The sequence below is a fragment of the Cryphonectria parasitica genome (assembly GCF_011745365.1).
Source record: "Cryphonectria parasitica EP155 unplaced genomic scaffold M406scaffold_10, whole genome shotgun sequence".
Taxonomy (NCBI): domain Eukaryota; kingdom Fungi; phylum Ascomycota; class Sordariomycetes; order Diaporthales; family Cryphonectriaceae; genus Cryphonectria; species Cryphonectria parasitica.
Window position 1 is genome coordinate 201,852 of NW_024468918.1, and position 20,822 is coordinate 222,673.

The 20,822-nt window shown below is 54.5% G+C and overlaps 7 protein-coding genes across 7 annotated transcripts; 4 read left to right on the forward strand and 3 right to left on the reverse strand.

Moving 5' to 3' along the window:
- Positions 1-339: 339 nt before the first annotated feature.
- On the reverse strand, positions 340-2,142 carry M406DRAFT_95868 (uncharacterized protein). Its single transcript, XM_040926311.1, has 3 exons — positions 1,725-2,142; positions 1,103-1,620; positions 340-999 (listed from the first exon to the last, which is right to left on the reverse strand). The coding sequence occupies exons 1-3, from the start codon at positions 1,734-1,736 to the stop codon at positions 414-416; spliced, it is 1,116 nt and encodes a 371-aa protein (XP_040771147.1). The 5' UTR covers positions 1,737-2,142; the 3' UTR covers positions 340-413.
- A 258-nt stretch (positions 2,143-2,400) lies between these two features.
- Positions 2,401-3,146, forward strand: M406DRAFT_358520 (uncharacterized protein; the record flags this gene model as incomplete). Its single annotated transcript, XM_040923922.1, has 2 exons — positions 2,401-2,828; positions 2,941-3,146. Coding segments are annotated over exons 1-2 (579 nt in total), but the record flags the coding sequence as incomplete, so codon positions are not given.
- A 95-nt stretch (positions 3,147-3,241) lies between these two features.
- On the forward strand, positions 3,242-3,877 carry M406DRAFT_324696 (uncharacterized protein). Its single transcript, XM_040919905.1, has one exon. It carries the CDS (start codon positions 3,255-3,257, stop codon positions 3,777-3,779), a length of 525 nt encoding a protein of 174 aa, XP_040771149.1. The 5' UTR covers positions 3,242-3,254; the 3' UTR covers positions 3,780-3,877.
- A 988-nt stretch (positions 3,878-4,865) lies between these two features.
- CPC-3 (regulation of cpc-1 function in response to amino acid starvation) lies at positions 4,866-9,761 on the reverse strand (the record flags this gene model as incomplete). The annotated part of the gene is made up of 2 exons (XM_040924934.1): positions 4,866-7,858; positions 8,000-9,761. The coding sequence occupies 2 exons, from the start codon at positions 9,759-9,761 to the stop codon at positions 4,866-4,868; spliced, it is 4,755 nt and encodes a 1,584-aa protein (XP_040771150.1).
- An 853-nt stretch (positions 9,762-10,614) lies between these two features.
- On the forward strand, positions 10,615-12,601 carry M406DRAFT_75668 (uncharacterized protein; the record flags this gene model as incomplete). The annotated part of the gene is made up of 2 exons (XM_040925887.1): positions 10,615-10,684; positions 10,752-12,601. 2 exons carry the CDS (start codon positions 10,615-10,617, stop codon positions 12,599-12,601), a joined length of 1,920 nt encoding a protein of 639 aa, XP_040771151.1.
- A 305-nt stretch (positions 12,602-12,906) lies between these two features.
- Positions 12,907-14,230, forward strand: M406DRAFT_358522 (uncharacterized protein). The gene is made up of 2 exons (XM_040923923.1): positions 12,907-13,209; positions 13,308-14,230. The coding sequence occupies exons 1-2, from the start codon at positions 12,972-12,974 to the stop codon at positions 14,111-14,113; spliced, it is 1,044 nt and encodes a 347-aa protein (XP_040771152.1). The 5' UTR covers positions 12,907-12,971; the 3' UTR covers positions 14,114-14,230.
- Positions 14,231-19,500: 5,270 nt separating this feature from the next.
- M406DRAFT_353777 (putative proteasome subunit beta type-2) lies at positions 19,501-20,704 on the reverse strand (the record flags this gene model as incomplete). The annotated part of the gene is made up of 6 exons (XM_040922787.1): positions 19,501-19,828; positions 19,924-20,173; positions 20,238-20,395; positions 20,459-20,481; positions 20,629-20,653; positions 20,691-20,704. 6 exons carry the CDS (start codon positions 20,702-20,704, stop codon positions 19,627-19,629), a joined length of 672 nt encoding a protein of 223 aa, XP_040771153.1. The 3' UTR covers positions 19,501-19,626.
- Between the last annotated feature and the right edge of the window lie 118 nt (positions 20,705-20,822).

The window sequence follows — 20,822 nt, forward strand, 5'->3', positions numbered from 1 at the left end:
CTCTATCTGAAAAAACAAAAATTTTCCTTTGTCTACTGTTTGATTTGGGATTTGCTCTAGGGTTCTGGCTTGTCGTTTTCTTCCCTTCTTCTCTTCCCCTTTGAGTTACCTGGGATAGGGATTGTAGCTCGATCCGCTCCACTTCATTAATGGTTGATATGGGGCTAGGTCGGTGGACTCAGGATACCAGGCTTGTCTGTTGGCTTTGGCGTTTATCAGGGAAAGGGGGAAATTCTTATACCAGTCACGAGATGTCATACACTACTAGGGATGGGAAAGCACAGATTGTCGGTAACGAATCAATGACCAGTTTTCTCACATTGGGGGCCCGAATGTTTTGTACTTGTGCGTTCAACTGGTGGCTGTGATCTGAAGACAAGAATCGCTTTGATTTTCCCAAGCACGGTTCTGTTCTAAGCCTTCCATCCACTCACTATGTAAACCACATCCTCGTCCGACACAACGTGGCCTAGCCCTACCCTCTGCGGTATATGCCTTGCACTGGCACCCCATACCAGCGCATACTTGAACGTCTCCTTCAGCGTGCGGTGGATGCGGTCGCACACGTCCTCAATAGTGCTGTTACTCCTCACGATCAGGGCCTCGCTGAAATCCGGGTCGACGCCCTTCCGCTTGGTGTAGATGCGGATCAGAGCCAGCTCCTTCCAGCAGCGGTCGACGACGTCCTGGATGCCGAGGTCCAGCTCGCAGCTCATGACGACGGTGTGCGGCTCGCGGGCCAGCTTGTCGAGGAAGTCGAGCGAGACACTGTCGATCTTGTTGTAGACGTAGAGGCACTTGATGTACTTGCGGTGGTCCTTCATGATGACGTCGATCAAATCGTCGACGGTCGCCTCGTCATCGCGGATGAGCACCTCGCAGTTGAGCATTTTGTAGTCGCGGAGGATGTTGTACACCATCTTCTCGTCGATGTTCTTGGGTGGTGACTGGAAGTTGATCTTCATCCCGCCCGCCTTCTTGGGTTTGAGGTAGATGTTCCTGGAGGTTGTAATCTTCTCGTTAGCTGCTGATGCTCCTGCTCCCTGCTGCTTGTCGCTCGCCAGCAGGACACCGGGTTGGTGGGTATATATTTATGTCTTACGGTGCCTCCCTGTTGAGCCGGATCCCAACGGCCTCGAGTTCTGCCTCCAGCAGCGCCCTTTGCTCTGCCCGCTTCGTCGCATCCAGCACCATGAGGATCAGGTCGCTCGTCTTGGCAGCAGAGATGACCTGCCGCCCCCGGCCCTTACCCTCGGCGGCGCCCTCGATGATTCCAGGCAGATCCAGCAGCTGGATCTCGGCACCTCCATACTCTAGCACGCCCGGGATGGCCGTCAGGGTGGTGAAGGCGTAGCTAGCAACCTCAGACTTGGTCTTGGTCACCTTGGACAGGAAGGTCGACTTGCCCACGGACGGGAAGCCTACGAGGGCTATTCTGGCATCGCCGCTCTTGCTCACGTCGAAGCCTGCCCCCGGACCACCACCAGAACCCGGTCCTGGCTCGAGGAGCTGTGCACGGAGGCGGGCGAGCTTGCCCTTCAGCAGACCCAGGTGGTACTCTGTGGCCTTATTCTTCTGGGTCCTCTTCATCTCATCCTCGATTTCCTTGATCTTCTCTGTCTATATGGATTTGTCAGAAGGAAGGAACTGAGTCCTCAATATGCAAGAATGAAAACACAGAGAGAACCTCATATCTGAGATCGACCGTGATCTGAAGGACTTACAATATTGACCATCTTGGCGGTAAGGTGTGGCCTAACTCAGGCCACGGAAGACAGACTGAGAGAAAGTTGAGATCTTGTCTATCAGGTATAGTAACAGTGACGCAGAGAGAGATAGAGAAAGAGTATGGTAAGAGCGTAAGCTCCAACCAAGGCCTTGGCTGCGTGAGACTCTGTAATATCTTCAAAATATGACCGTCGTTCGTCTGGTCCCCGTATAGCTTGTCCTGGCGAGTTCGCCCCTCCACGAGTTGAGATTTCTTATATGGCGCCGCGATTCGCTGAGATGATGCTCTTGACCGGCCAGTAAAATGAACCAAACTCAAAGTCAGATCTCACAATCTATCATGAGGATGTGTTGAATCTGATGCAACGAAAGAAAAGAATGGATTGGGATATTGGTATTCAGGCTTGAAGATGCCTGGCTTTGAGGAGCAAGTCCCAAGTGAAGTGGGATGAATGGTGGGGCAAACCACCGCTTCCGTTTCGGCAAAAACGGGGGCGGGGGCCCCCTTGGTTCTGGCCCTTGCACCGTTCTTCACTGCAGTTTCCAGCGCCACAGCGTTACGTCTCTTGCTAGAGTAATTAGTACAGGTGCTACAGGCGCTGAGCCCAGCCTTGACGTCTAGAACTTTACAGCCTCGCCTCCCAACAACATCACTGCAACTTGACCTACCACTCACCCACCTCCCCTCAACCCCCTCCATACCACCGCAAACCCTCTTTGCACAGCAATGGCAGATATCGAGGAGACACCACAGCCACAGGAAGAGCTCGCGCTCGCGACCACCACAGGCGAAAATGACGTTGCTGAGGCGGCCCAGCAGCCAGCATCAGCAGGCAAGAAAGTGAAAAAGATCATCCGCAGGAAGAAGCGCCCAGCACGGCCGCAGATCGACCCGGCGTTGATCAAGTCCGAGCCACCGCCGCAGACGGGCACCATCTTTAACATCTGGTACAACAAATGGGCGGGCGGCGACCGTGAGGACAAGTACACATCGCAACGCGCGGCGAAGGGCCGGTGTAACATCGTCAAGGACAGCGGGTTTACCAAGGCAGACAGGGTAGCGGGCAGCTATTTCTGTCTGTTTTTCGCAAGAGGGATCTGTACGTTGCCAAACCTACCCGACCTCTCCTAACTCATCCTCCTCCTCTCCCAAAGTTCTGTATTCCATCAGGAAGAAGTGCTATGCTAACAAGAGATCTTCCTCTATCTCAGGTCCCAAAGGTCAAGACTGCGAATACCTCCACCGCCTCCCCACGATCCACGATCTCTTCAACCCCAACGTCGACTGTTTCGGCCGCGACAAGCACAGCGACTACCGCGACGACATGGGCGGCGTGGGCTCCTTCTTGCGCCAGAACCGGACCATCTACGTCGGGCGCATCCACGTGAGCGACGACATCGAGGAGGTCGTCGCCCGCCACTTTGCCGAGTGGGGCCAGGTCGAGCGCGTCCGCGTCCTCAACACGCGTGGTGTCGCCTTCATCACCTACAGCAACGAGGCCAACGCCCAGTTCGCCAAGGAGGCCATGGCTCATCAGGCCTTGGACCATAGCGAGATCCTGAACGTGCGCTGGGCCACCGCCGATCCGAACCCCATGGCTCAGGCGCGCGAGGCGAGGCGTATCGAGGAGCAGGCGGCTGAGGCCATCCGGCGGGCCCTCCCTGAGGAGTTCGTCGCCGAGATCGAGGGGAGGGATCCCGAGGCCAGAAAGAGACGGAGGATCGAGAGCAGCTACGGCCTGGACGGCTATGAGGCTCCTGATGAGGTGCATTTCGCCCGCGGCGCGAATGCTGTCAACCCAAGAGGGAGGGAAGGCTTTGACGAGCAAGGGGAGCTGGAGCGGGCGCAGCAGCTTATGCTTGAGAGCGGTGAGGCGGAGGCGCAAGCTGTGGCGGACGAGACACAGCGGCAGCTTGAGGAGAACGGTATATTCTCGAGCAGGACATTGGCTGCACTAAATTCTGCGCAGGTGGTAGTGGCATCCAAGGACAAGAAGAAAGCATCGACAGGCCCGCTGGTTGCATACGACAGCGATGACGATAGCGAATAAGAAGCGCCTTCATGGCATCAATGTTTGGTTTCAGAAGGCATTCGAGGCCAGAGAGCAGTAGAAAGTATTCAATCTAATACCACATCTTAACTACACCCAAACACGACACATGTTTCCTCTTCTTCTTTCTTTCTTCTTTCTTTCTCCTTCAGGTTTTTCTTCTTCCCTGGACATATATTATCTAGGTGCTTTGGTACTTCATACCAGACCGCCGTGAAGGGAGAGGACTCACCTAACAGTAGGGTATCACTCAGGTTTTTCTTTTGACCAAATTTCTCGTGTTGTTCATAAGATGGGCCAGAGATATCTGCCTCTCTCTCGTCCCCCCGCCAGCTTTATGCGGCTCGAGCGCTGTTTCTTCAAATGCCAGCTCGGCTTTTTTTCTTCTTTTTTTCTTCTTTAGAAGCAGAGAGGCCAGACTTGATTCACAAGGTCCCTGAAAGCCACGTGAACCCGTATGGACGTGTCTCAAAAATCAAGACGCTCTGTGACGCCGTTATATGAGTCGGGTGCTTGGGGTCCCAGACCTATGTTGCCCATTCACTCCGTTGTTGGTCTCAGGGCGGGAATTCTGAGTTTTTCCCAGTGGTTGCGGTCAACTCAGACCGGTTCGTCGTATAAAGAAGGTAAGTCATCGTGAAAGTATTGCAGGCTACAGCTGTTGAGATACATCCAATAAATGATATGGACAGGGCATGTTCGAGCTCTTGCAACCTGTAGAAACTAGGAAGTCGGCAGATGGATGACGGGACAATTGTACCAGGAAGAAGAGACCAGGAACAGGGAGACGAGGGTTGATGTTTGATAGAAAAAATTCATTTGCCTGTCCTATTCTGTGGTCCAGCTCTCATGAGAGACAAAACAAACCATTCCTATCGACCAAGTAAGCAGGGGTATAAAGCCGTAATCCCATTTGTCTTCTTCACTGCTTCATGCAGCGTGAATCTTCAACCATGTCCCCGAACATTTCCCAATCATAATTTCCAACCGCAGGAACCAGCGGTAAACCTAGGGCAGATCTTTTCTTTTTTTCTTCTTTTTCTCTCTCTCTTTTTTTTCTTCCATTTTTCCTCAATAACCCAGGATTCAGGCCTTCAGATCGTAGTAAACACAAGTTCCAGTGCGGAAGTTGTAAACAAAAGCATCCCTTGCTCCGCCATCGCGGAACTCCGTCAGCATGTCCTGCACATCCCTCACATAGTTCTTCTCGACATTGGTGACATCCAGCTTGCGCCAGGTATCGGGTTGAGACAGTGAAGTGCCCTTGATTGCTTGCAGGACCGCGTCACTCGTCTCGATGGCCGCAATGGGGCCATTGCGGAACTCCTGAAGGAGTTTCGAGGCGGCGTTGTGTGCCTGCTCGACAACCGTCTGCCGGTTGAACTTTTTGGACTTAGTCTGTCCAGTGAGCACACGGACATCTTGCTGATGGCCGTTGTGGTGTGGTCCAGAAAACGAAGAATTGTCACCTGCTGAGTTGTTGGTATCAGAGGTGCCGAGGCCATGACGGCTTCGAGCCATGGTGGCGGTGACCTTAAGGAACGAGTCGCGCTCACGCATCTCTGTGCGAAGCCAGGTCACCAGCTGCTGGGTCGGAATGTCGGCCTCGGGTGTATCCTTGGACCAGAGCGACTTAATCTTCAGAACATCAGGCTTGACGATTACCATCCAGGCGGGTTGGTCCTCTGTCTTGTCCGGAATTAGCTCGTCAGAAGACCGGGCATCATTGGCAAGCTCAGCACTGATACCGCTCTCCCAGAGGTCCCGCAGTACCTGGAGCGCCGTGGTCTTCCGGATGACCGGGTCAAAGCTTGCTACGAGGACATCATAGACCTTCTCATTGAAGAGGTTGAGCCCTTCCTTAGCGGCCTTCTTTGAAGAAGCCTTGCTGCTGCTCTTAGCAGGCACCTGTGCCAGTCTCTCCCAAGCGAAGCTGACTCCGACGGCGCGTCTGTCGCTCAGGGAGCTACTGCCCGCCTTCTGTCGGTGCTCCTTGATGAGGCTGTCGTAGCGACCACCGGCGGCAAAGACCTGCCTCTTGTTCTTATCCCAGACGCAGGCGAACATCATACCACCTCTGAAGAATGCTTCATTGAAGGAATGCAGTGGCGTGATGTAGATCTTAGTTTTGACACCGAAGCTCTTGCAGTACTCAATGACCTCCTTAAGGTGAGCGATGGTGGAGGCAGCCTTTTGGTAGTAGTCGGTGGTCTCAAACAAGGACTTGAGCTTCGAGAAAGCCTTGCTTGGGTTGTCTCGGAAGTCGAATCGCTGCAGTTCGTCGACGCTGGTCGCTGAGACACCGCACGACTGAGACCGCAGCTGACCGCGGAGCTTTTGCCAGGTCATGTCCTGAATGTTGAGCTTGCTGAGGACTTCTGAGGCGGCACGTCTGGCAGAGTGTTCAACGCCGCAAAAGTCGAAGATGAGTTGCAGCAGGTCAGAGTGGTTGATGTGGAAAACCATCTGGCTCTTGGAAAGTGCAGGGAATGCATCGACTATCTGGTCGATGACTTTTAGGACATTGGCTTCTTTGAGAGACAGGTCCAAGGCACCGGTCGTGACCACGTTGAAATCAACAACTCCAAACTCGGATGGCTGGCCACCAGCATGCTGCTCTCGGAACACACTTCCGAACGAGTATGCAGAGCCTAGGATGGGGTTCTTAACCTTGGCCAACATCCGAGAATAGCCCATCATCAAGTCGTAAGGAAGCTGCAACAAGGCACCGCCGTCATCCAGCAGTTTGACTGCGTTGGAGTAGTTGGATGAGTACGGGTAGATGCTAGCCAGTGGAACCTGAAGAGCTCCATGTGTTCTGAAAATAGACACGAGGGTCTCTTTGACAATTCGTCGGTAAAGATAGTCCCTGGTGCTCGGAGATTGATCATTGAGGTCGTAGGCGAAGTCCTTCGCCTGGTCCACATTGATGGAAAACAATGTGGACAACACCTTCGGGTAGAACGCCGAGTTCGGGTCCGTGATGGCGGCGATGGCACGTCTAACAGTGTCGCTCTCCATCTCATCGGGGAGTTTGTTAGACTCCAGGAGCGCGGCACTCGATGGGCGCTCTTTTGGATTATGGACCACCAATGCTAGGATAATCTCTGCCTGCGCAGTTCCGAGATCGAAATCCGAAGGCATAATAGGATGCAGCTTGCGGACACCCTCTAGCACTAGCGCTCGCTCCATACCCAGCATGGGGTGATAGCACATCTCGAAGAACATGATACCAAGCGAGTACATGTCGACCTTAGTGGTGTATTGGCCGGTACCGCCTGACCTGACCTCAGGGGCGACGTACACTGCCGTGCCTATGCTCCTGGTTTGATCCGCTGGATCTGACGTAGGCTGGCCTGCCTGAATGGCCGCAATCTGGCCCTTGCTGGCAAGTCCGAAGTCGCCAATCTTGACGTTGTTAACGCCATCCGGGCCAACGCTGATGAAGATGTTGTCTGGTTTGAGATCGCGATGGACAACGTTGAGACCATGAATATGCGCCAGACCTTGCAAAATCTGACGGAACAACCGCCAGACTTCGGTCTTGTCTGTCAGGAGGTCGTTGGTGATAAGATCGCGGAGGGTTCGCTTGTCACAGTACTCCATGGAAATGTACAGAACTGTCCGGAAAGGCCTGTGGCTCAGTCGACGCTCACGCTTTTGGTTCAGCACGTTCAGTCTGTTTCCGGCATCCGAGTCCTCGTCCGAATCCTCCTCGTCATCTTCATCCGAATCATCCTCCTCGTCATCGTCATCGTCCTCTTCGTCCTCCACTGCTTCACTGTCTGCTTGCTCGAACTCGATCGTTATTCCGGGCCCATGGCGGCTGGATGAGATGAAATCTAGACCACCCTGGCTCTCTTCGAAGTGGACATTAAAATCCGAGGTAGCTCCCTGGGAGAGTTCTGCAGTGTCGACATCGGTCGAGGTATCTTCGAAATCGGACGAATCATGGCTCTCTTCAAGCCAAGTATTGAAATACCGCACAACAGCGGGATGGCTCAGCTGAGACAACACGCGGACTTCTTTCAAGACTTCCGTCAATCCCTCGCGAGACCGTTGGCTGATCTTTTTGATAGCTGTTTAATAGATGAGTCAGCCTTGCCACGTGAGACGTATTGCTAGTGTTTGTATGAGGGTATGTTGAGAGAGTGGCACGACATCAGGAAGACTGGTAGAAGCATGAAGCAGAGGCGAGTGAGAGTCGTGTGTTCACTTACCATAGATCTGACCGTCCAGCTTCTTGCGGGCCTTGACCACCTCTCCAAAGGCTCCCTTGCCAAGTCTGCCCTCTTCCACGAAGTCCTCCTTATATCTTGATGATGTGAAGGGGCCACGCGTGGTGAAGGAATCGTGCCTCGGCCGGCTGAACGTGGGTGTCAGCGAGGGCAATGGGGCGAACGTATTGCTGGTGTCAGCATCCGGGTCTTGCTGCTCGAAGATGGGAGCGTCAGTTGCCAGGAATTCACTCGTGCTAAGCTCGAAGGCTCGAGGTCGTTTCTTCGGATCGGGCGTGAAGAAGTACGAGACCAACTCCTCCAATGGACGCGAAAGAGGGGAGGAAGTCATGAGGTTGTCAGGCGAGGTGTGTTTCTGGGCCACGTCGACGCCCAGGAACATTTGTAGAAAGACGACTCCAAAGTCCCAGATGTCTGTCTTCTGGGTATACTGAGGGTCCGAAGCCGCTGCAATCTCTGGGGGAAACCAGTAAGCAGATCTTGCATCAGTCATAGAAGTCGCCGTCTTGGCTGTGGTGAGGTTGTGTAGCTCTCTCTGGTATGCAATGTCTGCCAGCTTGGGGGTCATATCACCTGTGGAGCTCGTGACGATCAGGATATTGGCCAGGTGGATGTCTTGGTGGATGATATCTCGGGTGTGGAGCCAGCTGAGGGCATCGAGAAGGCTGACTGTCCAGCTGCGAGCCCTGTTGACGTCCATGGGAAACGTTCTCAATAAGGTCTCCAGCGAACCTGGCTCAGCAAGCGGACTCAGTACCATGACGTTCCAGCTCATAGCATTGACATCATCATTGGCAACATCCATACGATCAAGTCTGTAGTCAAGCACTTCGATGATTGCCTGGTGTCGCACTTGCTTCATGGATTCCAGTTGAGACTCGAGTGCTCTGAGCTGCTTCCTGAACTGGGCCTGCTCCTTGCCAGCCGCGTGGACTCTCACCTGCTTCAAGACGAGCCGTGGTCGCTTCTGACCTGCAGGCAGAACAGGACGAACTTCGTAGACGATGGTGGTAGGACCACGAAGGAAATGTTCCTTGCTATTGACAGCGTTGAACATGCTGATGTGGCCCCTGGCATCCGTCAGTGAGCAGGGCTGATCGAAGGCGATGACCTCGGCCTCGGCGTCTTGCGCATCGTCGATAGGCAAGGTGAAGGAAACACCGACGGGTCGGCTCTTGCGCCTCGCCTCCTTCTCCTTGTCGCGCTTGCGCTTGAGCTCCTCCTGAAGCATCTCGTGAAGAACGCGATCCTCCTCCTTGGAGTCCTCCATCCTCTTCTTCTCCTCCTGCTCCTTGAGCTGCTTCTCTTGTTGGGCCGTAGCAGCCGCGTGGGCTGCGCGTTCCTCTTCGAGGGTTGGGAGAGCCTTTCCAGCTGCCTTGGCTTCGGCGGCTTCCTGTAGAATCTCCTGGACGCCTTCGACAATGCGGAAAATCATCTCTTGTTCCTCCTTGGCGAAGATTTTGGGCTGGGTCTCGACAAACTTTTGGATCTTGAAAAGGGTTGCTTCTCGAAGATTTCCATGGTCGCTCAAGCTGAGCAATGGGGGCGACTTTGGGTAGGTAGCCACCAGCACAACGCCCAAGGTTACTCGTATGCTCTCATCAGAAGGAGAGCTGATGCGAATCTGAAAAGTTGGCTCTGACTTTTTCCAGGCGCCATGAGAGCCCTTGTTCTCGATGAAGTCGTCCTGGTAGATGGCCTGTAATGCAAGCACCTCGTTGCTCTGGAGCTCCTCGTACTGCATCGTGGCCGTGCTGCCGCTGGACGGGCCTGACTGAGGCGCTGGTCCTGGTGAGGATAATGAACCCGCTGAGCCGTTTCCGCTGCCGTTCTTGACGTCCTTATCCTGGGCAGCCTTCTTAGCCTGCCCCTTCTTCTTTCCAGCCATATTGAAGCTCAGATTGAGAATTTAAAGGGAAAATGAGAAGATATTGCTAACGTGGTCATGTGAACAGCACTGGTCAGATAGCTGCAGCTGCTGAGAGTGCCGAGGATGACTCGAAAACAGTATGCCCTGACATTGATATCAAACAACAAGAAAACAACACAGCCTGAAAGAAGGCTGCGATATTTTAGAACAAGGTACCCATGATAATAATAGCAGCTTAACGATAAATCAACAAGGTAAGAATGCTGGTGGAGGTACGACGACAGGCGAATGAACAAACAAAGAGAAGATTGACGATTCGGCGAGAGATAGAGTGGGTTGGGGATGTATCGACAAGTGAGTGACTCCATCTAAGCACAGCTGATCGAAATAGGTCAGCCAGATTCACTGGTGGGGTGCTGTAGGGCTGAAGTACCTAGGTAACCACAGCCTTGGGTGAGGGGTCCCTGTCGACTAGGCGCTAAAACGATCGCAGTACAGCGCTCCATACTGCTGCAGCGTTGCCCCAGCGTCTAAGTAAACAACCCCTGAACCTTTCATCGCAACCTGAATCTTTGACATTCGCGACAGAACGTCTAGCCTCACGATCTTCCTCCTCCTAAGTGCACGTTTTGCACCCTGCTGAGCAACCCGCCGATGCGATCTTGGCCTGCAGCCGACTGTTCAATATAATAACCACGCACAACCAAATACTTGATCGGCAGGCACAATGCTTGGGTGGGCATTGAACAAGGCAACGGGGAACGCGTCTTCCAACGCGCCTCCGATGCCTGGCCCAGGTAAATCGGCGTCTCTTTTCCTGGGCACGGAGGATCATGCGCGATAGCTAACATGTCTTCGTGATAGACGATACTTTTGTTGAGCAGCCAGATACCCCGGCACCCGTCTTCGCAGCGCGAGCGTTCAAGCGCGCCCTCTTCGGCACGCCAGCCCCGACCAAGGAAGCTCCCTCCAAGCAAGAGCCCAAGGCAGACACAACGAAGCTCGAGAAGACCACGTCCATGCCTGTACTTTCTGAAAGCAACAGATTCGAGTCCCCTACAAAACCTCAGGGCATCCTCCTCACACCCGGTACCGGAACGTCACGCAGGAAACGCGTTTCCTTCGGGCGTGACGTTACAGCCAACGCTGGCTTGCTAAACGACGGCGGTGACGGTGGCGCCCACGCACGGCCACGGACAAAGTTGCAAGAAGCCCTTGAGAGGTCGCGCAAGCGGAGAGATGCCCGCTACTCGGTCGAGGACGATGCGCGGAAGCTTGACTTTGACCCGGATACGAATGATGACTACTGCTCTGACGATGCGTGGGAGGAGGTTGACGAGCTCGACCGCGACACAGATATCACGGTTGACCTGAACGAGCCGCGGTCGCAGTCCGGTCGGTACTGGAAAGGAGAGTTCCAGAAGTACCACGAGGAGGCGCGGGCGGAAATGGAGAAGCTTGTTAAGTACAAGCAGCTCGCCAAGTCGTACGCCAAGGCCAAGGACGCGGAGGCTCTCGACCTGAACGAACGTCTCAGGGAGGAGCAGGTAAAGGTCACTGAGATGGAAAAAAAGCTCACGGAGCTGGCAGGCCAGATAGGGGCCCAACCGGGCAAGGGTGGAGGCGCTCGAGACGACAGAAAGCTCGCAAAAGACCTGACCCGCCAGACAGCACTTGCTGCGCAGTATAGGAACCAGGTCGACGAGCTGGAGGCTCTCCTGAAAGACTCTGGATACGGAGCTGATGAGAACGGCCGACGGCGTGAAGGCGCGTCATCACGAACGGGCCGTGAACAAGGGAAAGAGCTAGGCGAGCTGCGACAGGCTTTGCAACAACTTAAATCAGATCTGAACGCAGTCGAGCAACGGGAAAAGCAACATGAGGTTGAGAAGAAGGAGCTTGAGCGAAAGCTGAGCAGGAAGGACACTCAGTATGACAAGCTCAAGCTTGACTATGATGCTCTGAAGGATAAGAACAAGGCACTCAGAGACGAGATTGCAGAGCTCAAACGAGGCCCGAGGGCATCTAAGCTGGGTAACGCTGACCTCCTCAGGGAGGATCTGCAGTCGTTGTCCGCAGGCCAGGGTGCACCGAGTCCCTGGACGACGAAGCTTGAGAACCTGCAGAGCCAGCTCGACAGTGAGCAAGAGGCACGCCGCCGTGAGATGGAAGATGCCAGTGTCACTATCAACCAGCTGCGATCAGAGTTCAAGAAGGCATCAGAGCAGCTCAGATCGCCCGTCCAACGGAAGTCGAGCGCCGAATTACGGGCCAAGCCTACCACTAAGGCAGCTTCCAGGGTCGATGATGACACCTTCGATCTGCTACAAAGCCGGCGTCTTGCGTCAACCAAGGGTTCCGAAACTCCTCTTGGCCGCTCCATTACCCCACGCGGCAGCAAAAGAACGATGTCTGGGAGGGTTGTCGACAATGAGTCGTCTTTAAGAGAGCGGGCTACGCCACGTTCTGTACAGCTGGCGAGAATGGCCAACAAGAATCGACTGCGTCTTGCTACGGAGCGAGCCCTGGACAGCGAGTCTGATCCTGAGCTCAAACCGGGCGGTATGGCATCGACTCGCGATGCCCCTCTGAGGTCGGCAATTTCTTCTGACAGACGAGCTGCTGCTATTGCCAGGCTTGAGCAGAAGAGGGCTGAGAGGAGAAAGGCTCGCGAGAGGACGACAATTATAGGGAAGGAAAACATGAGACCGTAGATTTTCTTGTGTTACTTGGTTTCAGGAAAGGAGGCGTAGCGACGGTTTGAAAGCAAGGTTTCTCATGATTTCGATCAGCGATAACTGAATGCATGCGGCCACGATATTGACGTTTTGAAAGTCTGACGTTCCGGCGCATTATGGAAGGGAAAGGGCGGAAGAAAAGAAAAAGATAATTGTACCTTGAGAATTTTTCCCCTCATGATGAAGGACAGGTCCAGCGCGTTACGTCGTTGGATCAGCATGTAAATACTTTTGGGAGGAGGTTTTGTACAGAGCGATTTTGCCCCGCAGCCTCGCCTCACTCATACTATAATTTGGAACTAAGAGATACCATCCACATTTCACCTTCATACTACTTCCTTTCACCATGACCATTGCAAATAATCTGAGTATGAGCTCTAAACCCGCCGCAGAGCCCGACAACGACTCCACCCAACTCGTCCAAGATGAGATTCTTGAGCTGGAGGCAAGACTGGCACGAGCAAAAGCTCGCCTGAAAAAGGCACACGACACCAATCCCGTCATCAGTGGCGCTGCTCCTCACGATGCTCGCCCAACCGTGTCTCAACAACAAGAACAAACATCCTTTACCCTCGCTTCGAGACGTAAGCTTCTATCCCTCCTATACCCACAGCGGGCCACGGGAGAACAAAATAAAATAAAGGGAAAAACTCTCTCAACTTGCCACTAACAAGGCCAACAGCAACCCCTCCAGACACAACCACCCACTTCCTGCTCCTCCTCTCGGACTCGGCCCTGCCCTTGGGTTCCTTCGCCTTCAGCAGCGGCCTAGAGTCCTACCTAGCCCACAGCCGAGCCAACTCCTTCCGGCCGTCGTCTCAGACAGGCGGCCACGCCATCGCCCCCTTCGATCTCTTCCTGCCCCTGTCCCTCTCGTCCTACGCCTCCACCACCCTTCCCTTCCTCCTCGCCGCACACCGCAGCCCAGCCCGCCTGGCCGAGCTCGACGACGCCCTCGACGCCGCCGTCGTCTGCACCGTCGGCAAGCGCGCCAGCACCGCCCAAGGCCGCGCCCTTCTCGGCATCTGGGACCGCTCCTTCGCCCTCTCCTCTTCCTTCGCCCTCCTCTCCTCCTCCTCTTCTTCCTCCTCCTCTCAGGAAGCGCTGCAGGCTCTGGCCAGCTACTCAGAGCTCCTCCGCTCTCCCACGTTACCGGGGGACGGCACAGGCCTGGCGCCCGTAGCCGCGCATCTGGCCCCGCTCTTCGGGCTCATCACCTCCATCGTCGGCCTGTCGTTGCACCAGGCCGCCTATGTCTTTATGCTGGGCCACGTCAAGGCCCTCGTGTCTGCCGCCGTGCGGGCTAACCTGATGGGGCCGTACGCCGCGCAGAAGGTGTTGGCGTCGGCTGACACGCAGGCAATGATCACGGCTGCTATCGAGCGGGAGTGGGATACGCCGCCTGAGGAGGCTGGCCAGAGCGTGCCGGTGATGGACCTTTGGGTGGGACGGCACGAGCTGCTGTACAGTCGGATATTCAACAGCTGACGTGGTGGCTTGGGAGGAGGGAAAGAAAGAGGGAAGGGGTGGGCGATGAAGGCAAAGGGTATGCGTATATTGTACCAACTACTTGTCCTTCATCTGTATGTGACACCGTGATCCCCGTGTGACGAGCTACTGTTCGCGCGTATATGTCTCTCATCTTCTGTCCCTAGCGGTTGGAGGTGGTAGTGCGACAGCTTCTAGCCAGAGCCCAAATGGAAAAGTCTAGGAGGTATACGAGTAGGGTGCATTACGACCAAGTGCGCGCTTCAAGTAATCAACGACATACCGCACTACGATCATCAGTACAAACATCATGACCAACACAAAAGATAATGTAAAAGCTGCAGATTTATTTTTTGTTGCGGAGATCTCAAGTCCGCTAGTGAGACAATCATGTCTACCAGGGGGAACTCGCAGTCATAGAGCCCGATTCTTCCTCAGCCAAATTTCCCTCGTCGAGTTGCCCGTTGTGAGGATGACCAAACTTCATCCATCAACTCCCAAGCCTTTCCTCTACTTCTCCGGTTCGTCCATCTCGACAAAGAACCCCCGGCTGAGCAGCTGTAGTAGTAAGCCTTCCTCCACCTAGGAAGAGCGCCATTCGAAAAAATCCTTCCATGTGTAGAGTGCCCATGCTCTCGCCCAAGCATGAAAACTCGTTTGCAAGCCAGCAGGCCCCGTCTCTCTCTCTTCAGTGATCCTTTGGTATCAAGAGAAGAAGAAAAAAAAAGCCTCGCCTGCTCCATGTCGTAATGTGGAAGTCTCGCGCTTCTCCCAGCTGTTTTTGTGCCCCTAATTAACCTGTCTATCTTGTCTATCAACGCTCCCCATGCAAGCCGTAGACTTGAAGTCGTCCCGACCAGAGATCCGAGAAATCCACTTTTGTCTATGTTGTCCTGGTTTGTTGCATTCCACGAAGTGAAAACGAAAAAATAAGAACAAAGCGTGGGGAGAAAAAATCCACCACGGCCCATCTATCAGGCCAAATTTCTCTTGGTGTGAAGCGCGTAAAAAAAAAAAACATGACCGTCGTAATGCGTCGACCTGTGCCAGGGCCGAGTGATGTCCCCAACCAGATGCATGCGCTCGTAGCAGCACGCCCCACTTGCCTTCTGCGTTCCGCGTCCATGGCTTTCCGGAAGATTCCTCATCTAAAGGGTATCAAGAAGAATTCCAGGGCCGTGCAGAAAACAAATGCAAATGCTGATATGCATGAGACCGATGCGGAGATCTTGAGCATGCCAGCTCTAGAAAAGACCCAGCTTTCAAGACCCGGATCCATTTTTTTGGTCATGTACGCGCCGTCTTTGTCCGGAAAAATGAAGATGATGGGTGGCGACTCGCAAGTAAAAACATGTACTCGACAACCGTCCCGTGCAAAAAAGAAACAAAAATGAAGAGAACCGATAAGGAAATGTCGTTGTGGGACGAGGAAGGGCTGGTGTCCAATTTACCACCAGGAGTTGCCACCTGGTCCGCCGGGGTTGCCGTAGCCACCGCCGCCGTAGCCACCACCACCGCCGCCGCTGTAGCCGCCGCCGCCACCGCTATAGCCGCCAGCGCCACCGCCGTAGGAGGGAGCACCGCCCCAGCCGCCGCCGCCACCACCGTAGCCGGAGCCCTGCGATGGGCCGCCGAAGCCGCCGCCGCCGCCGAAGCCGCCACCACCCCGACGGGCGTCAGTACCACCCATGCGGGAGCCGCCGCCACCACGGCCACGGCCACGACCGCCACCACGGCCGCCGCCGCCGCCGCCGCCGAAGGATGACTCGCGAGCGATGGTCTCGAGGAACGCGGGAACCTCCTGATTGGCCTCCTTCAGGAGCTCAATGAGGTCACGCACGACACCCCTATTGCCGCGGTTGAAGAAAGCTGTGGAGATACCCGTGTTACCGGCACGGCCGGTACGACCAATACGGTGCACATAGTCGTCGATATCAGTGGGCAGATCGTAGTTCACAACGTGTGTGACGTTGGGGATATCGAGGCCACGAGCAGCGACGGCAGTGGCGACCAGGATAGGGCAACGACCGTTGCGGAACATCTCCAGGGCGCGCTCACGCTCGCGTTGTGTGCGGTCACCGTGAATGGAGGTGGCAGGGAACTGCTGGTTGATCAGGAACTCGGACAGGGAGTCTGCCATGCGCTTGGTCTCGACGAAAATGAGGGTGAGACCACCCGAGTGGGTGTGAAGGATGTCCAGCAGGACAGAGCGCTTGTCCATGTCCTCGACATACTCAACCTTCTGAGTGATGTTCTCAGAGGTAGAACCGACACGACCGACTGAGAGGAAGATATAGTCCTTCAAGAAGTCGCGGGCCAGCATCTGGATGTCGCGCGGGAAAGTGGCCGAAAACATGAGCGTCTGGCGCTCGGTGACGCCGGGCATGTCCTCGCCCTCCACGATGCGGCGAATCTGGGGCTCGAAACCCATGTCAAGCATACGATCAGCCTCATCGAGGACGAGGTACTTGATAGCCTTCAGGGAGATGCGACCACGCTCTATGAGATCGACCAATCGTCCAGGGGTGGCCACCAGGAGATCACAACCACGCTCGATCTGGCGGAGCTGGCTGCCGATGTCAGCACCACCGTAGACGACGCAAGGTCGGACCCAGGAGCGGTAGGCGAACTTCCTCGCCTCATCGTAGATCTGGGACACCAGCTCACGAGTCGGGGCAAGGATGAGCGAGGTGGGGAATGCCTTGCGGCTACGGTTGCCAAACTGGCCGCCGGGCATGGGGTCGTTAACGACATCCGAGGGGCCGGTCTGGAAGGCCTGGGACAGGATGGGGAAGAGGAAGCCACCAGTCTTGCCTGAGCCAGTCTGGGCACAGGCCATAAGATCACGACCGCCCATGACAATAGGGATAGAGTACTTCTGGACGGGTGTGGGAATCCTGTAGCGAGCCAGGCCGATGTTGCTGATCAGGTGGTCGTCCAGTGGCGGGTTGGTAAACTCGAGGACAGGCTCGGGCACATCGTGGCCGGAAGCCTCGACGGGGATGTCGTCATACTTCTCGAAGTTGATACCGGTGTGTTGCTTGGAGGGATCGTCGGCGGTACCGAAGAGCTCACGCTCGACGCGAGGGTTGGCGGGGCCAGGAACGTGTTTTCCCTTGCCGTCGGTGTGGTCCAACTCCCACTTGCCATCGCCAGAGCCAGCCGCAGAGGACCTACCTCCGTAGCCACCACCACGACCGCCGTACGCATTGGCGTTGAAGCCACCTCGGCCGCCAGCACCGCCGCGGCCGCCGGCACCACCGTAGTTGTTTCGAGGAGGAGGGGGGCCGTCCCAGTTATTGCCGGCGTTGTAGTTGCTGTTGCTGAAAAGCAAAACAGTTAGTACCACTAGTATATCCAGTCTAGAGAAGACAGCAACACAGAGCGTAATAGACATACTTGTTCCAGGCGCTGTTGTTGAGACCGCCGTTCATGTTGGGACCAGGAGCCGGGGGTCCAGGAGGGCCTGGTGGAGGACCGCCAGGACCGCCAGGACCGCCCATTTTTCCACGCATGTGGGGGGGGATGTAGGCGGGGCGTCCCTGGCCGTCGCCGAGGGACAGTCCACCCATATTTAGCTGATCAGCCATGATTGCGATGGATGGTCGTGCTTGGTCAGGTTGTTTTCTTTTTGTGGTGTCTTGTCGACTTGCGTTTGCTCAAAACTTGAGGATGCGGACTGGAGTCATTCACCTTCCTTTGCGAACGCGAGGTGGTCTCGAGTCAAGGAGGAATAATGAACGAGATGCGATGTCGCAAAAGGGAAGAATAGTCTTTGTGGTGATGCTCGTCGCGAAGGAAAGGCAATACCAGAAGGATGCAGAGTAAAAGAAAAGAAGGATCTCGAAGAAAAAAAATCAGAACTTCTTGTCTCGTCTCGTTTCGTTCGTCGGCGCCTGTCTATTGGTCTCGCGACACGCTTTTTTCTCTGTTGTGAGGGACAAAGGGTTGATTATGGAAGGCCTCGAATGAAAAGCCTTCAACGTTCCTCTCGAAGAAACAAAAACTGGATTCTTCAGAAAGGAAAGGGGGAGAACTGAACACACGAAAAAAGGTTGTTTGATGGGGAGGATTTGGATGTTGGGAGGGAAGGGAGAGAGAGAGGGTAAGCCAGTTCAGCTGCGAGAAAAAGATTTTGTAGACGGCAGCCACTAGCGGCCAAATGTCAGGTAGGCTGCTCGCTGGGGGAGGGAAGGGGCCTGGCCCGCACGGACCAGTAATCGCCTCCCACCCACACACCGTGGGCCCCCAAGGTACCCTGTATACTTGGGCGACTCACCACTTCTGGCCGCAGCATGATGTATCTATCAAAGTAATGACTACGTAGTCTGCGCCCGCCACAACAACGCATCTAAATTGTTTAGATTAGAGCCAACTCCCCTAGATGCGGATCTATTGGGCACCGGCAGGCCAGCCTTTCCTTGAGGCAACAAAGAACCCTTCGTCAAAACTCAAGTCTGTGCAAAGGTATGCATCATCATCAGCTTGTCAGCGGTGCCTGATCCGTCCACACCGCTGTGTCGCCTTTCAGCATTTCTGTTCCTAGTATTATGTACAGTGACATGGCTGCAGTGCCGAGGCTGTGTCTCATAAGCGACACATCGTCTTTCTAGTATCTGCATATCTCACCGCCTAAAATATGAAGTAATATCACCCAGAGGAAGCGCGAGGCCCTTTTCATCTTGCGTCTGTACTCTGCCCTGAAGTATGATAGTCAGTCAATATGACTGTGCCAAAGAAGAAAGAAAGAAAGTGTCGTTTGTTGTGCTGCAACAACCTTTACCGTCCTGTTGAGAACTCATTAACGAGCGCTCCTGATACCGAGACCTATTGGAAATGGTCGCAGCCTCAGACGATAAAGTGCCTTTCTGCAACATACAGTGTGACGAGCCACCCCTGATCCACCGCGAAGTCCGGAATCTCCAAGTCACTTGCACACTCCCGCGAGAAGCCAAGCATTTCCCTGTGTTCTTCAACATAGTACCGCCGATAAATCCTCATATCATAGTAGACCAAAAACAGAAATTTCTTCCTAGCAACAGTTTGGGAACGGGTTCGGGGCGTCAAATTCACAAGGTTCTATCGGATTGGTCTTGGCCCGACACCGTTTTGGAGATAGGGTGTTCTGCTTGTCTCAGTGCCTAGTCCGCTAGGGCATATCCGACAAGTCCTCCTACTGGCATCCGGTATTGACTCGATCACTCCAAGCTATGATGAGCCTTGCAAACTCAAAAAAAGAAAAGGAAAACGAAGAGAAGGTGGCCACATCACGAACCTTCAGGGAAAGGAGTCATCTCACGCCACAAGCACCAATGTCATCCTCGCCACACACAAGTTAACGTCATCTTGCATATGAACGGGGTGACACCACAAGGCCTTTTCCGCGTATCATGATCGTGTCCGTTGATTGTCTCTATGTCCTCTTTGCCATGGTATAATACAGAGTCCCGCCCTTCTTTGCCCAGGCCGGAACCAAAAGCCGCGTGCGCCTTGCGAGACCTGGTTCAGAAAAATCATGCACTCTTGACCACCTTGGAGTTGTCGAACTCGATGGGCACAATTCCGTCCTTTGTCACCGCCTTGACCGTCATACCCTTGAAATCAATCGGCAACCTTCTCTTCAGCTCGTCTGCGCACATTTGGAGGATCTTGAGGCCCTGGGCCAGGGTAATATCGGGATGGTGGTGCTTGTCAAGGATGGAAAGACAGTAGTATCTATTCGCGGTCGAGTAATCCCCGCATTAGCCAGCTGGTCTCGATTTATCATGCCCAACCACAAATCACATCCAAAGGGGCTTCTTGTAACGTACTGTGCGTAGCCGTGCGCGGCGTAAGGAACGGATGCCAACGACGCGAGGTAGTCCAGCCAGTATAAGCTTGGCTTGTGTGTGATAGGGTCAACCCCACCCAACAGAAGGTTGACGTTGTAGGGTTTCCGTGACCGCAGGCTTGATGCCAGCTCACCGCGGACGAAGTTGGCAAGTGCTGAGGGGGACAGGTCGGTCTCGTTGCGCATGGAGTAGAGCTGGGCATTGGCTTGAATATACTCGGCAAATTGCACTGTAGCGGATGAGGTTAGCAAGACAGCTGCGAGGTGAAACGCTCCCATCCGATTTAACCATACCAGTGTCGCCGGCCTCTCCAACATATGCCATCAGAGTGTGCTTGTTCAGTTGCCGGGTCTTGTCATCCTCGGCCTTGAGGATCGTGACGCCTCGCATGGCGGCCTTGGACGCCGCGATCAGCGTAAAGTCCTTGCCTGTTATGCCTAGGAGAACCTCCCTGCAGATGCGTGTGTTCAGCACACATGAATTGAAAACTACCAGGCGAATAGTGAGAACTTACATCTTGACTTGGCTGGTGCAATACTGTAGAGTGGGTGAGGGTAGATCGTGGACTGAGAGAGAAAGAGAGAGGCAGAGAGAGAGGTTGGTTGTTGGCAGGGAGAGCTTACGGGACTGCACCCAAGCTTCCGTGACCTCAGCTCTACGTCTCCCCAGCAGGCAAGCACGTACGCGCGCCCCAGGCGGAGTGGAAGGGCTTATCGATAAGCAGTATTCGGGCTGGCAAGCCCCACTATCTCCCGCCCATTCTGGCCAATCGATAATCTAGATTGACGACAGGGGCTTATCCTAGTCTAGTGGTCCCCTCCAAAAATTTCAGAGCGCTCTCTCAAATTTTCGAGCCCGTGAAGAATAATTGGAGAAAG

Bases quoted from the DNA above. Each gene is read 5' to 3' on its own strand.
- M406DRAFT_324696 (XM_040919905.1), top strand. From the start codon at position 3,255: ATGGCTCATCAGGCCTTGGACCATAGCGAGATCCTGAACGTGCGCTGG.
- M406DRAFT_358522 (XM_040923923.1), top strand. From the start codon at position 12,972: ATGACCATTGCAAATAATCTGAGTATGAGCTCTAAACCCGCCGCAGAG. The intron at 13,210-13,307 runs GTAAGCTTCTAT...CAAGGCCAACAG, and splicing joins CTTTACCCTCGCTTCGAGAC to CAACCCCTCCAGACACAACC.
- M406DRAFT_95868 (XM_040926311.1), bottom strand. The intron at 1,000-1,102 runs GTAAGACATAAA...TACAACCTCCAG, and splicing joins CGGCTCAACAGGGAGGCACC to GAACATCTACCTCAAACCCA.